The sequence below is a fragment of the Xylocopa sonorina genome, chromosome 1 (genome assembly GCF_050948175.1).
Source record: "Xylocopa sonorina isolate GNS202 chromosome 1, iyXylSono1_principal, whole genome shotgun sequence".
NCBI classification, from domain to species: Eukaryota; Metazoa; Arthropoda; class Insecta; order Hymenoptera; family Apidae; genus Xylocopa; species Xylocopa sonorina.
The window spans coordinates 13,378,696-13,392,569 of NC_135193.1; the positions used below are offsets into that span (position 1 = coordinate 13,378,696).

General features: G+C 49.6%; 1 protein-coding gene across 1 annotated transcript in view; it reads right to left on the reverse strand.

Annotated features, from left to right (window-relative positions):
* LOC143428285 (uncharacterized) overlaps positions 1-13,874 on the reverse strand; it is a 113,425-nt gene that overhangs the window by 44,926 nt on the left and 54,625 nt on the right. Inside the window, exons 4-5 of the mRNA XM_076903031.1 lie at positions 13,423-13,724; positions 12,706-12,983 (exon numbers count right to left, since the gene is read on the reverse strand). Coding sequence (XP_076759146.1) covers positions 12,706-12,983; positions 13,423-13,724 — 580 coding nt within the window. The remainder of the gene's footprint in view (positions 1-12,705; positions 12,984-13,422; positions 13,725-13,874) is intronic.

Below are 13,874 nucleotides of genomic sequence, written 5' to 3' on the forward strand. Positions count from 1 at the left end.
AATATTCGCGAAACAGGAAAGGGTCAGGATCTAAGCAGCTGTGGCTGCATCTAAAGGGATACAGATATCTGTGCTACTATTTCAAGCGAGCGTCCGCAGTAACTTAATCTGAGGCATGCACCAACAACGGGTAGTGTATACTAGTTCGCCGTGTAGGAAAGATGGGTCTGGTAGATGTTTAGGGCAAGAGAATCGCAACGAAGAATTTCATGAAAGCAAGAGCGTGCATCTGCGCGCGCTACTGTGCAATGCAAGGACGTTCCTTTTAAGGATGGGGGCCCACTGTTTTATGCACATGTTTCTACAATGGTGCACCAGTTTAATGCTGATACCAGCCGATGCACTCACTTCCTACTGGCAAACTGCACGGTGGATTGTTCTCTAAACACGTGTCGTGCAATATTATCGAGTCGTGGGTCTGCACATGTTTATTTGCCTCTCGGGTGAAACGCGTTTTTTCGTTTCTCGCCGATGCTCGCGTGCGAAAACGTGGAAAATCGATGGACCCAACCAGACGGAAAGATTCGATGTTCCCTCGCGAAATCGAATTGTTAAATCGAATCGTAAAAGTTGCACAGTCGGTCTTATCAATTGTTCCATCGATTAAACGATAACGATGTCTCGTGTCGAAACTTCTTTCAATTTTCTAGTCCGTGGACTGAAATAAAGTTAACGATCGCCACGAATTCGCGGCGAACCGGCCATAAAACACACGGCCGAGTAATCATCCTCTTACTTTCGTTCACCTGAACAGAAGCCGCTTTCCACCGTATCGCTTGTCTACCGCGCGGTGTACACCGATCGCGGAAAGTAATTACACCGGTCTCGTTCGCGGAGCGACAGATCCAGCGACACCTAAATAAGAGTGCCGGCGAATTCCGCGGCACGGCTCGTGAGACCGCCGTGGAAAAGGTTAACAGGCTCCGCGGATATTCGTATCAGAAGTTATGGTAAAATTGAACCAGTCCGGGGGAGAACCTGTTGCCGTGTCTGAGATCGAGAGGTCGATAAGACCGAAAGCGGAGGTGGAATCTCGCCCGCGGTGTAATTAAGCATTGACCTATAACGAGCTATAATTAGTTATGTCCCAACGAGCCGGATAGGAATCGGCTTGATAAACTAGCTGATACGCCACGAGCGGCCACGCTTCTGTTACGGGAAATTTGTGGAAGTCGCCCGAGTGCATCCTCCATCATTCCACGATCTTTCTTTCGTTTTGCTTTTTAAACGAGTCACCCTGTCGCTTTCTCTTTCCCTTCGATGGTCATCGTTACTCGAATCCTTGAGAAATAAATATAGAGCATTGGCTATTAACATTTATCGTTCTTTTCTTTTCGATCTGTATATTTTTTCGTGCCTTGCTTGTCCGAAAAGTCACGCGCGATAAATATCGTTATTACCAGCTTCGACACACGGAACAATTGAAAAATATCAATTTCGCGGTACGTTTTTATTAATAACGTGTAATCAGGGCAGCTAGGCGGTATTTTCAATCGCAATCGTTGGCAACTGTAATCACTGTCATCAATATCGGCGAACTTTAGCGAACCAGTAACGCTTGGGACCAACGTCAGCGTAATCGCTGTCACTATCTTCGCTGTTCCGTCGAATGCAACGTGCTAAGTCGTGATAGAAACTTAGAAACCCCGAACACGCAATTACGGTAGCATAAATGTCTGTGGTAGACGGACAGTTCGAACGAGGATTGGCTCTGATTATTCTGGAACCAGTCGGGGCAAGTCAGCCACGCTGATCGATCACTTTTAGGAGCGTACAACGGACATGATAAAAAGAGGGCACGGTTTTTAGCCGGTACTGGTAAATGGACAAAAATCCGAGATCGAAGACAAGAACCGGAGTAATTCATTTTGTCGGAGTTTAATGATGTATTAGCGCGATGAATCCGATAGCGGGTGATGAATCGGTTCCACCGAGTTCATTGAGGCTTTTGAACGGTCCTTCATCATTTATTTAATGAAAACATGACCAACTCAATTTAGATTTCAGTATGACATACGCTGCGAATAATACGTTTTCTGATTTAATTCCACGTTCCGTTTTCGCATCATTAGCTTAATAATCCGTAAAATACCCTCGTCGCGTCTCTAACCCTCCGCAGTCACCGTATTGCGCCACGTTTCACCCCGAACGAGCAAGAAATACACCGGAGTCGCGATCACCTAAACCGAACGAACCATCCCCGCTGTCTCATCGACGATCGTGGTCGTCGAGAATCGCCGTTTCGAGTTTGTCAACGCTCAGTACCGGCTAACGAGGAACCGAGGCACCGATGGATCGACGGTAGCCGGAAGAAGTGCTCACCGGTGTTGGTCGAAGAAGGGCAACGAGAATTATAGCGAAAGACAGGCCAGTGGAACCAATAAGACGTTGATTGCGGCTCCGGCCACGGCAGCCGGCCGTCGATATGGCGAACGCGAGCGTGTGCCTGGTACACACGTACACACGCGTGTCACGACCCTGCTCCGTCTCTCTCTTTTTCCCTCTATCATCGCCCCACGTATATACGCTCGCCTCCTTCCTCTTCTTCCTCCGCGTCTGCTGGCTGGGTTGCCGGGGCCTGGCTACGCGAGATGCGGGTTAGGCCTTAACTAGTCGAGAATATGTGGTAACCCGACGTTTAAGCCGGGGGCTTATTGAACCGCCACGTAGGAAACGTGAGTGATGGCTCCAGGCTGGATCATATCGATCCTGGTAAGGAGGAAACGCCGGGAAAAATCAGCCGACCGCATGTACGCGTACCCTGCCTACGTGGTCTTTAGACGGCTCGTGTAATTGGGAACGTCGACGACACGGTGCAACGGTTTTGATCATTGCCTTTGGTTGCTTTTAACTTTAACGATGACTGATGAGACTCGCCGATATTGAATAAATAATCCCGGCTGCCTTAATTGCCCCGTGTGCTTGCGCTTCAGCGTTGGACGCGCGACGGAAAAAGTACGATTCATTTCGCTAAACGCACTCGTTATTTTCTCTTCGTCATTGGTAATTGACTCATTCGTTGAAACCCGTGGATCGGCTCCGTTGTATATTAGCCGTCGGTACGTTCGCTAGATTGTCTTTTTAATGGAATCATACAGTTTTCGTGCGCGAGTGATCGTTCCATCACCATAATCCTGCCTGCGAAACTATTAAAGCTACGCAACCGGCCAACTCCCAATAAATCGAATCTCGTTACCCGCCGCGTAAAACTGTTCAGGCAGGGGCAGTGAAAATCAAACACCAGAAACGTCTCATACTTCGTATCGTAAATCTAGCTTATTACAGAAAGCACGCTAACGGCTTGGTATTTTTACTTTTTGATTTACGGTAGAAAATACGCACCGCTTTGCATATTATATTACTCCCAGATGGTCTCATTCTGATAATTTTATTGCACGAAATGCGATACTGGAAAATTGATTTATGATATAAGAAACGCGTTCCCGCCGTATTATTTCTATTTTAAAAGAAACTGAACCGCAACCTGGGTTATCACACAATACTACCGTGATCCGCTTCGAGCGATACGAACTTCGCGCCAAAGAGTCGCCATCAGCGGTTCACGCGCGGTACCCGCCCTCCGTACGCCAGCAGAGAACTCGTTATTTTAATTGAAAAAGATATTCCCGCAATAAAGTAAGAAAGCGCATTCGAGCGATTCGACGGAGGCGAACACCTAATTAAACGCCACCGTCGCCCGGGATTTCGACATCCGCCAGGTTAAAAACGCTCGAAACGGCGCGACGTCGCGACCGCTTTATCATCGAATTCCCACAGCCAGCGAAAAGGCGCGACAAACCGACTAACATTGAACGCGTTCGCTTTCTACCGCACGCCATTAATCACCGTCAGGGACAGGTTTCGAGCGGTGCCGCGCGCGAAAAACGCGGCATTTCGAACGCGTTTTATCGCCCTCCCTGTCCTATTCGACACGCGACGCCTCGAAGAAAGCCGAGCGGGGTACGAGAGAGCCAAGAAGAGAGAGAGAGAGAGAGAGAGAAAGTGAAAAAAAAAGGAACCGATCCTTAATTCAACGGCTGTCTCGCATTATCATAATGGACTCGTGTAAAGTACCGGGCGTTTAACGTACCCCTAATTACACCTACGTTCAATTAACATATCAAGAGACATTTTCATCTGGAAATGACAGAACACGAACGCTACTGAAAGCCAGTATCCACCGTTTTATCGCCGGTGTACACGTTTCTAAACCGTACGGTAGCGATCTGTCAGTAGGAAGAAAAACGGTCTGCCCCGTAGCCTGGGTACATATCGCCTTACATACATCTACCTACGTGCCTCTGTATGAATTTCTCTTTCTCGTTGCATATGGACGGACGGAGATATACCCGCCGCCTGTTTATGTATATATCCCCGGTGTAAATCAGAATGTACACGATGTTGTTCCGTACGTTTCGATTCGTTCCCTGTGTACCCACCGATGGGAAACGGTTTATACCTTTTAATTTCACGCCGGACAATATTGGAACTGGTTTGTCGGGCTCGCGCAAATTAGGCGGTGTTGAAATTCTCGTATTTTCGAGTCCTGCCGTTTTGGTAACGGGGCTCGAGATCTGAACTTTGCGGTCGCGGGGGCTGCGCGGTTTCGCAATTAGCCGTTGGTGCAACGTGCACCGCGCGAGAGAGAAATGCTCGCTGCACAGGGGAAAATTGTACGATATAAAGGCCAAGTTTCAATCCAAATAAACCGCAGCGTACCGAGTAAATCATTGCGTATGAGTCACGTGCACGCGGTGCGCGCCTAAAAAAATTCTCAACAACATTACGCCATTGCAACTAAAAACATTAACGCTTTCAACATATCGGGGCGCAATGCGAGATAAAGGTTCTGGAATTGAAAAATTTTGCAATACAAATTGATAACGAATCTAATGAGTCGTTGAGAAGAAATGTTAATAACCATCCACCGTTCTGTTGCTGGAACAATTTGCCGCAATACTCTGTTAACAAAAAATATAATCTACATTCTGCAAACATTCTCCTAAAACTTTTTTCCCATAGGTCACAGTTCCGATCAAGAATCCAGTTACATAAGGACCAGTTTCCCCAGGTAAACAGGCCAACAGAAGCCCGATTATGACTCACTCTATACAAATGCCCACGTACAGTACGGTTCATAATTGAATGGCTCGATACAAAAAGGATAGAATCGTCGAAAAAGAATATGGAAAGCATCCCGCAACACGTTCAATTATTAATAACCGATTAGTTAACCGAGATACTAGAAATCGCAAATAAGACACGATTAATGAGCCAATTTAAAACGACCATGGACGCAACGATCAATTAAAATCGTCGTTAATAATAATTTTCTATAAATGCGCGTACGCGACCTTAAGGATAAAATCCAGACGAGATATGAAATCGTTTCGCGAATAATTATGACCGATACTGTACGTACACGTGCGAACGTTCACCCTGTCGGCGATTCGGAAAAAATCCGGCGTTCAACCCGTTGACGTATTAGCTGTTCCATTACCATATAAACTCACACGATCGGCCGTGCGCGCCGCCGTTTCTCTGCTCTACGCGTTTGCACCAGCGTGCCCGGGTAATTACACGCACGCACCGTCGAGGAGAAAGCGCGCACGTGGCCCCCCCGGTTAATTAGCACCGGGACGATTAGCCAGACACCGACCACGTGGCCGGCCATTAAATCGATCCTCGAATCGCGGGGATTCCATGAAAATCTGTGCCGCGCACCGGGATAAACGTTACTTTCTAGACGAGATTTACATCGGATACGCTGGATCCACGGCGATCCTGTCGCGCTTATCGAGCGGAGATTGAGTCGTACGGCTTACACTCGATCGAGTGTAACTGTTTCTATCGATACACGGCCCGCTTGAATTTTAATAAGACAGATTTTGTTTATACTACACTTTTACGATGCAATATAATTTCATGGCAACTGTTTCTCAATTTCAAAAGCCATCCAATTAAAAGAGTCTGTATACTACTCTACCACTTTCGATCTGCCAAGTATATTCGTTTTAGTTTGTGCGATAAATCGTAATTAGATCGAACTAGACTCGCGGTTCGCCTGGACAGTCTTGCCCCAATTTTCCGAATCTATCGATCGACCAGTCGCAGACGGCGCGCCACGCTTGACTCGATCTACTTACGATCTACGCCGCGGTTTTAATCGGTCCGACCACTGCCATAAACGATTTCTAGAAAATTACAGACCTACGACTCGTTCGACACCCACAGACGCATCGTTCGGCACGCTCCAAGCTTCGTCAGCTATCACTGAACACACCGTTGCGCCGTCCGGTAAGTAACGAGCGCCGTTTCACCGTCCATCATACGAATCCTCTCGCGGCTAGATGCCACGGGGAATCGCGCCGATAAATCGTCCTCCGGCGAAACGCTGCCACAGGATCCTCGCGTAGGTTCGCGACAAGTCAAACAAAGAGGCTCCTCGTCGCCGGACGCTCGACGCTGGTCCCAAAGCGCGGCTGATTTATACGTTCTACCGACGCGTGTCCGTGTACGCGTACAGAGGTAACGTACCGCGGGATCTTCAATTACACAAGACTTTTCCGGCGTAACGACCGCGAACGCGAGACCCTTTTCATCTCTCGGTGAGCGCTAACAACGAGCGAGATCCGCCGGTTCGAACCATCCGCTCGATGGATGGCTCTGTTCGCGAGGTGGACGCTGGCTACCCGGGACTGCCATCGATAGTGGCGAGAAGGAAAGATGGATAGAAGACTCGTGGAAGAAGCATGGACGAGGTGCAAGAGATATTTCGAGGGACAGAGGGGACGAAAGAAGGATCGACGGTTCGAATACCGGGGCAATTTTTGCCGACGCGGAACCGTGGCGTTTGTAACGAACTATTTAATGAGATAGTAAACTTTCACGAGCGGAATAGAATCAACTGTAAAAGGAGCAAGCGAACGCGAGAGGAATCCTGTTGGACGGCGCGGTGAAAAGAGATGAACGCCGATCGTTAAATCACCTCCATTAAATCCGAAAAGATCATCCCCCGTTGATCAACAGGATCGAACAAACGACTAGAACCGACCACCTTTCACGAGCAGAAAAATACCGTGGCGAGCTCTATAGAGGGAAATTCTAGCGAACACGATGGAAAAACGAAAGAGGAGGCTGATACAGGCATTCAGAGCGGACTTTCTAACGATTCGGTGCAGAGCGTGATGTGACCCGGGTCGACCTCTCGTTCGCCAGGCAAAGGCAACGCGTAAGCGGAGCGCGTCTCGCGCTCGCCTGTCCGACGCCGGTCAATTAATCATTAATAGGCGATAATATTCATCCGTGGAACACGCGTCGATCACGGGCAGAGCGTGTCGAATGATCCCCCTCGAGAAAGAGGCAGAGGGACGCTCGAAAATCGTTCCAGATCGGCCGACGATCGTGGATCGGCTTCCTCGTTACATCGATCCGGCTCGAGCGGGGCAAAGGGGGTGAAACCCGACTACGTAACAGGACTCGTTGGTAATTGCGCGGCACGCAGATGCGCGCGCGCGCGCGCGCGCCTGGCGGTTCGACATTTTTGGAGCGGCTCGCGCGGAGCCGGGCTGATGGACGATTTGCATGTTGGGCGAGATGCGGAGGATGAGGCTCTGCTTTCTACCTCGTTTTGCGCGCGCCTTTAAATAGATCTGCGTAAGCGGCTCGCGTCGCCAGCCAGCGAGCTTTTCCGCGCCGCGCGCCATCCGGCGAAAGCGGAACAGCCCGAGTTCCGGAAACCGTCGAGTTTCTACAGCGACGAAGACGCGGATTAGATACACGACGAAAGTGCTTACAACGAATCGCGAACGACAGTGCAAGTTTTTGTAGTCCAAATGATCGTACAGGTGGTTCTCGATCACGCGTGCAAGCAACGACGGTTAAAGGTCCCCGTTGAAAAGGTTAGGAAAAATATGAGATTCCCCTTGGCAACCCTGCGTCCCAACCCTAAAAAATGTCAACTATTGATCAAACGACACGATCTCGTTCGCACGATCTATGCATTTAAGTGCCAGCCGGCGTTCATACTTCTTCCGCGGGCGAAGAATCATGGCGGTTTGCCCATTCGATCAGAACAAAGGTGTGGAATGGCCGACAAGCGCGCACGAGGCCGATAAAACGCGGGCGAATACGACGAAGGTGTCTGCACGAAGAGGATGCGTGGGACGCGAAGACACGATATCTTCTCTCGTGTGCCACATCACGAGAGACGTACGAACCGATTCGATTCGCATCCACGACTTTCTAACGACCCGGGACCAAGTGTCTCTCGCCTCGCGCGCATCGACGCGCACACGGGACACGCTTCCCGGTAGACGCTTCTCAATCCGCTGCCTTTTAATGTACCTTCGCCTGCCCCCAACCCTCCGCGTCTCTCGTGCCTGTTCCAGGCCCCGAAACACGTTCGGCACCTTATGAGTTTCTTATACCGACCCTCGAACGCCTCTTGTTAGCGTAAATTACGCCCAGAAAGCTTATCGAGTGCTCGCGTCCCTCGTTTCGCTCGTGATTCACCTGCTAAATGGGTGTATTAAAAACGAGTCAAATATCAGGGTGCTTCGCTCTGCGGTTTATAGCGAGTTACGGGCCTCGTTCGCGGCGTTACGAGAAAACGGAAGGAATAATCTTGTAGCGTTATTGGCGAACAGAGTAGAGTGTATATTAAACAAGGTAACTACGCACCACCCCAAAATATCATCCTCGATTCTCGATCCTTTACCCAAAGACGGAACCTCCTGAGAGAACCGTCCTAAATGGCCAACCGTCCTTGACCAACGCGGCCAATTCCCTCGCGAAACAACGGGGAACGCGACCTCGTCGGAACCGCGAGGTATCATTAACGAGCGATTAAAGCGCGTCCGCGGAAAGCCACCATGGCCGTGCACCGTGGCTCGTAAATCGCGGGCACCGAAAGCGCCGCGATAATTACGCTCTGCAGCCCCCGCGGGCAGAGTTATTTACATTTTCCCGGACGACTCGGTATCGGCGGCGCGCGCTCGGTACCGTTTCTCTCCTCGTCAGCGCGAACGAAAGTGAGCGTATAATGCGCGGGGTCGCGGCGCTATTCCAGATCTAGATAAGGATCGACGCTATAATTCCACGGTGGATCTCCCTGCCGTACGATCCACTCTCACCAGCGGTTCGATCGGCCGGAGCGGTATCCTTTATAAGATAATCTCGAGATGCCGCGCGACGCGGACCGCTATTTACGAACTGGGGGAATCTTGTAAATCGTGCGTTCGTGCCCGCGCTATCTACTATTCGTCACGAGAGCCCGGGGCCCGCCTCCGTCGTCGATCACCGGCTGAACTTTGCCTACGTTTTCGCGGCAGTTAACGAAACCGTACGATACGACCAGGGCGATCTATCAAGCGTTTTTTTCTCTCTCTCTCACTCTCCTACCTTCTTTCCCTCCCCCCTCCTTCCTTATTTTTTCCTCACTCTCTCGCTCTCTTCCTCTGTCGGATTTATGATGTGATAAATTGCCCCGCTCGATATCCGCGATGATTATTGCGCGGGTTTTGTGTACTTTACTATTCACGATTCGACGGGAATTTTACGTGTAACGGTTGATGGGTACGATGATTTATAGAGTGCGTAGGGTACACGTTGCGTGAAAGTTGAATGCAAAGTTCCCTGGTGCTGACAGTGGTGGGAAAATAAAAATCGAAATGTCAGCGGTTACGTTAACGCGTTGATCGCCAAGTTTCGGTGAATGTACCACTCGCGAACGCTTGCTATCCGGTTCGACCGATTATTTTAAACGGTTTACCCCCGTGTAGAGTTTAGTAGCTTTCGAAAACCGAAAGAAATTCGTGATTCATTCACTGGAGAGGATCGAAATCGAAAGGGAGAGGGTGGGAGTGTACGCGCATACATCGGCAACACTTGGTCCCTCGTCATTCTCGAATCGTCCGGATGGCTGATCGAAATACTCTCGTGGGCTGCCCCTGTCGCGTTCGACCGTTCATGAATATGCATGACAAGGTGGGTGCCCCCGCAAAAATTTACGGCCCTGACAGGCTGACGTCTCGAGGGCCGCGCAGCCCGCAAACGAGGCCTGACGATAGGGCCCTGGATATAATCGGGCCTGACAGTCCTCGAGGAACCACGTTACGCCTCGAAACGGGCCGAATCGCTCGAGCGTGTTTTCGAAACGTCACGAAGACCGCTGGGAGAGTGGCTCGCTTGTCGCTGGTGGAATCGAGCGTGTTATCGAAAGGGGCGCCATACGGTGGTGGATAAACAGACACAGAGGATTCTTCGAACGGACGCGGCGGGTTTTCGGGATCGAGAAACACGATCGTGTTTGCTGTGAAAATAGAAGCGAACCAGGGGTTCTATTCGACGATTTCCACCTTGAAAACATTTTTTTTTATGGCTGGAAGGGGATGAAGATCGGATATTCGTTGAAAGGGATCCGAGGAATGGAAAATATCGTGAAAAAGAGGAAACTAAGAGACGCAAATTATATTTAATTGTAGGAGCACGACGTCTGACGTCTGACGATTTCGAGTGGCCGGTGTGATAGGTTAATAACTTCGTCCAGAGAAAGCGCCGGAGTCTGAACGACTCGAAGAAACAAATTCGTGACATCACGAGCACCGCGAGAACGTCTACCAGGCTCATGCTAACGAGCTGGTAACGCTTAATTGTCTGAGATTAATCAATTTGCCTCGTACCGCTATCAGATTCATAATTATAGTGTCGGGCTCGAGCTCTAATTATAAAATAATCCATCGTGTCGTTGACGATGATCGAGCAGAATGCTTAGCTGAATGGATATCGCACTTACGCGATTAAAATCAGACGGGCCTCGCAAGAACGTCATTTCGATCGATCGCGTGACACGAACGAAGGGCTATTATTAAAGTGTAACGGGAGAAAAAGTGAAAAAGGGCGGAATAAAATAGCGTCATTTTTTCTGCCTCGCGTCTACAAGAACCGCTATATACTTCCTATACCAAAATCCATATTTTCACCGTACTTCCCGCAACTTCAACTTCGTCCTTTCACTTCGCTTTATTCCTTCAACCGCTCCTCGCGCCATCCTCCTACCCACACGGATCGTTTACAACGCGACACTCGAAGGCGAATTTAAACGGTTCATTTTCGTCGAACAACACGGTTAAATCCCGACTTTTTCCATTCTTCCCCCCAACTTCGTCCTTTCACTTCGCCACATTCTCCAACCATTTCTCACGCCATCCTTCTGCCCACACGCATCTTCGCAACGCGACATCTAAAGGCGAATTTGCACGGTTCGTTCTGTTGATTCAACGAGAAGCCGAGGCGAGAGAGCGGACAACAGCGTAAATCACGGCGACTCGATCGGACGGACGGCTTCGACGGCAATTTACGCGGTTCGTTTCGCGTCCGTGCCGATTTTCCTAAATAACCGCGCGATTCGGTGCCGAAGTGAGCGGTGCAATTTCGTCTTAACCGCGCGCGCGCGTCTCGCCGACGCGTCGGCAAAGGTGACGAACCGGCACCTTTCGAGAAGGGACAGCTTTTCCCCAGCTCGAACGGATCCTCCGACACGCGAAAAGACAATAAAAACGAATAAGGCGGCGGAACGATTGCGAATAACTTCACGTTCGCGGCGGAACGCTCGGTTCTAAATGGCGGAGGGACAGAGAAAAAGCGTACGGGGGGAGAAAGTGGCGAGTACAAGAGGAGGACCAGAGAGGGGTGCGCAGGGTCGATATTCTAGCTTCGAGGGGTCATTACAGAGCTCTCCTGGCCGCGCTCCGTCTCTTCCCCTATGTCAGTCTGTCCGGATTGACTGATGCCAGGTCATTCAGAGCTTCCTAGACCTCCTCCGGTTGCCTCATCGCGACGCGGCGACGTACAAGTCGCGCGAGAGGGAGACAGAGAGAAGCGGCCCAGGCTCTTTCCAACGATGTTGCGCGACGGATATCTCGATACGCCTCATTACGCCAACGACTTTCGAAAGCAATTAAAACTGGCACGGCTCGAACTTACCGCGAGCTGCCGAGCTGAAACGACTGTGTTCGAACTACGCACTCTCCTCGTTCAAGTGTCGAGACCGCGTGCTTTCAGCGATGCTGTTTTTCTCCCGAGGCTCTCCGATGGGTATTAGTTCGCGATTTGTTCGCGTTTCTTCGAATCCGAGGAATGCGAGGAGAAATTTGTCCGGGAAATCAGACGAACGATTGAAAGCGTCACCTTTGGTGAACCGCGTTTCTAGATGCGATTGTGAATAGACAGTTTTAACAGATGCCGGATGACCATCGAGCAGATTAAATTGGAAATAATTCGTGCATCACGATATATTGAAATTCACTTAACTATGTTCAGAGTAGAAAAAAAGAAAAGAGAAACGGAAAGTAGAAAAGTTTCATTTTTAAAACGCGGTACGAAGAATGTTATTTTTAAATAATATATTTCTCTTTGCGATCGAGATGAACGAAAGGAGCCAACTAATCTCGAACAACAATTTCTCGCTAAATATTCCAACCGCGATCGATTCTCGTCTCCTGAACGCGGTACAAAAGTCTTCCCAGCGCCCGTGGCGATTCTTATGAAACCTCGCAAACACTATGCGCCGTTTTATTTGCCATGCCAAATGTTGCAATTGCCATTTGCGAAATTTCCTTCCAGCTTGCGAAGAAAGCGACCGTGCCTGCGCACAACGAACGCCCAAACGAACAGAACAAGCGAATGCAGCTTCGAATCACTTACCTGTGCGTATTCTGCGCAAATGTCGATCGAGGAGACGTAGTTGACGACGTCCTCGATGGTCCATCGATTGACAGCTTGTCCATCGCCGCATGGCATGTGGCCGCAAAGGGACGGACATCTGACTGGGGGTGGTGTGGTGGGCCGAGGGGTTGGTTTCGGCTTCGGAGACACGCTTCCCGATCTCCTGGTTTCCGCCCTCTGCCTCTTTCGCGGCGCAAATCCGCCTGGACTCGACAAATCCAATGGACTCGTCACACCAGCGTCCCTTTTGTTCGCACCTGCTCACCAGAGGCAATATCTCTTCACTTTCATTCACTCACTATTCACTACGAGCGTTACAGCGAATCGTGTTTTAAAGCTTGCAACGTTATAACACCAGATTTACGCGCGTGATACAGAAATTATACTCGCGAATTTCCAAACGACGTGCTACCCGTGTGTTAATCCACGACGTACTAAACACTCGAGGACAAGGAACCGCGGTCGAGCGTCGAATGCGCGCGAAACATCAACAGAATCTGTCGCGTGTGTTTTACAATATGAAACATTATTTTACTTTAGTATGTAATGCTTTATGAAGATTCATTCGAGGGTATTTTTATTATTTTAACTATTCTTAACGATAAATTGATTACGAGACACAATTCGTGCTTCGAGTTTAAAGTTAACAATGATTTTAATTGAATCTCACGACAAATGAAACTGTGCTGACGTTACCTTTGAGGTACGTTTCCAGTTCTGCTGCATTCTGGGCGGCATTCGCGGTCCTCACCATGTGCAGAAGCGCTTGCGTCGACGACATGTCTAACATGGGCGGGAAGACGGGGTTGCCGAACAAACTGTCTTGCTTCTGCTCTTTTGGATCTTTATTGGAAAGCGGGGAGGTGGTAGACACGGTCGACGGCTGTGGCGCACCCAAGGGTGCCATCAAACCGACGAAAGGTGTGGCGGCAGTTTTGAACGCTGGAAACCTTGGATCTAAACCGGAAGGGTAGCCGTTCCTCGGCGAACTGAAGTAGCTGTAAATTGAACGATATTCCACGTTGCAACGTTACGATGGTGAGTTCGATCGAATTGTACGCGCGATTAAGTGCGCTGCCCCATTTTCTTCTTTCGTTTCTACCGCGTTCCCTATTTTACGGATACCCCTCGTCGAATAAACATTTCCA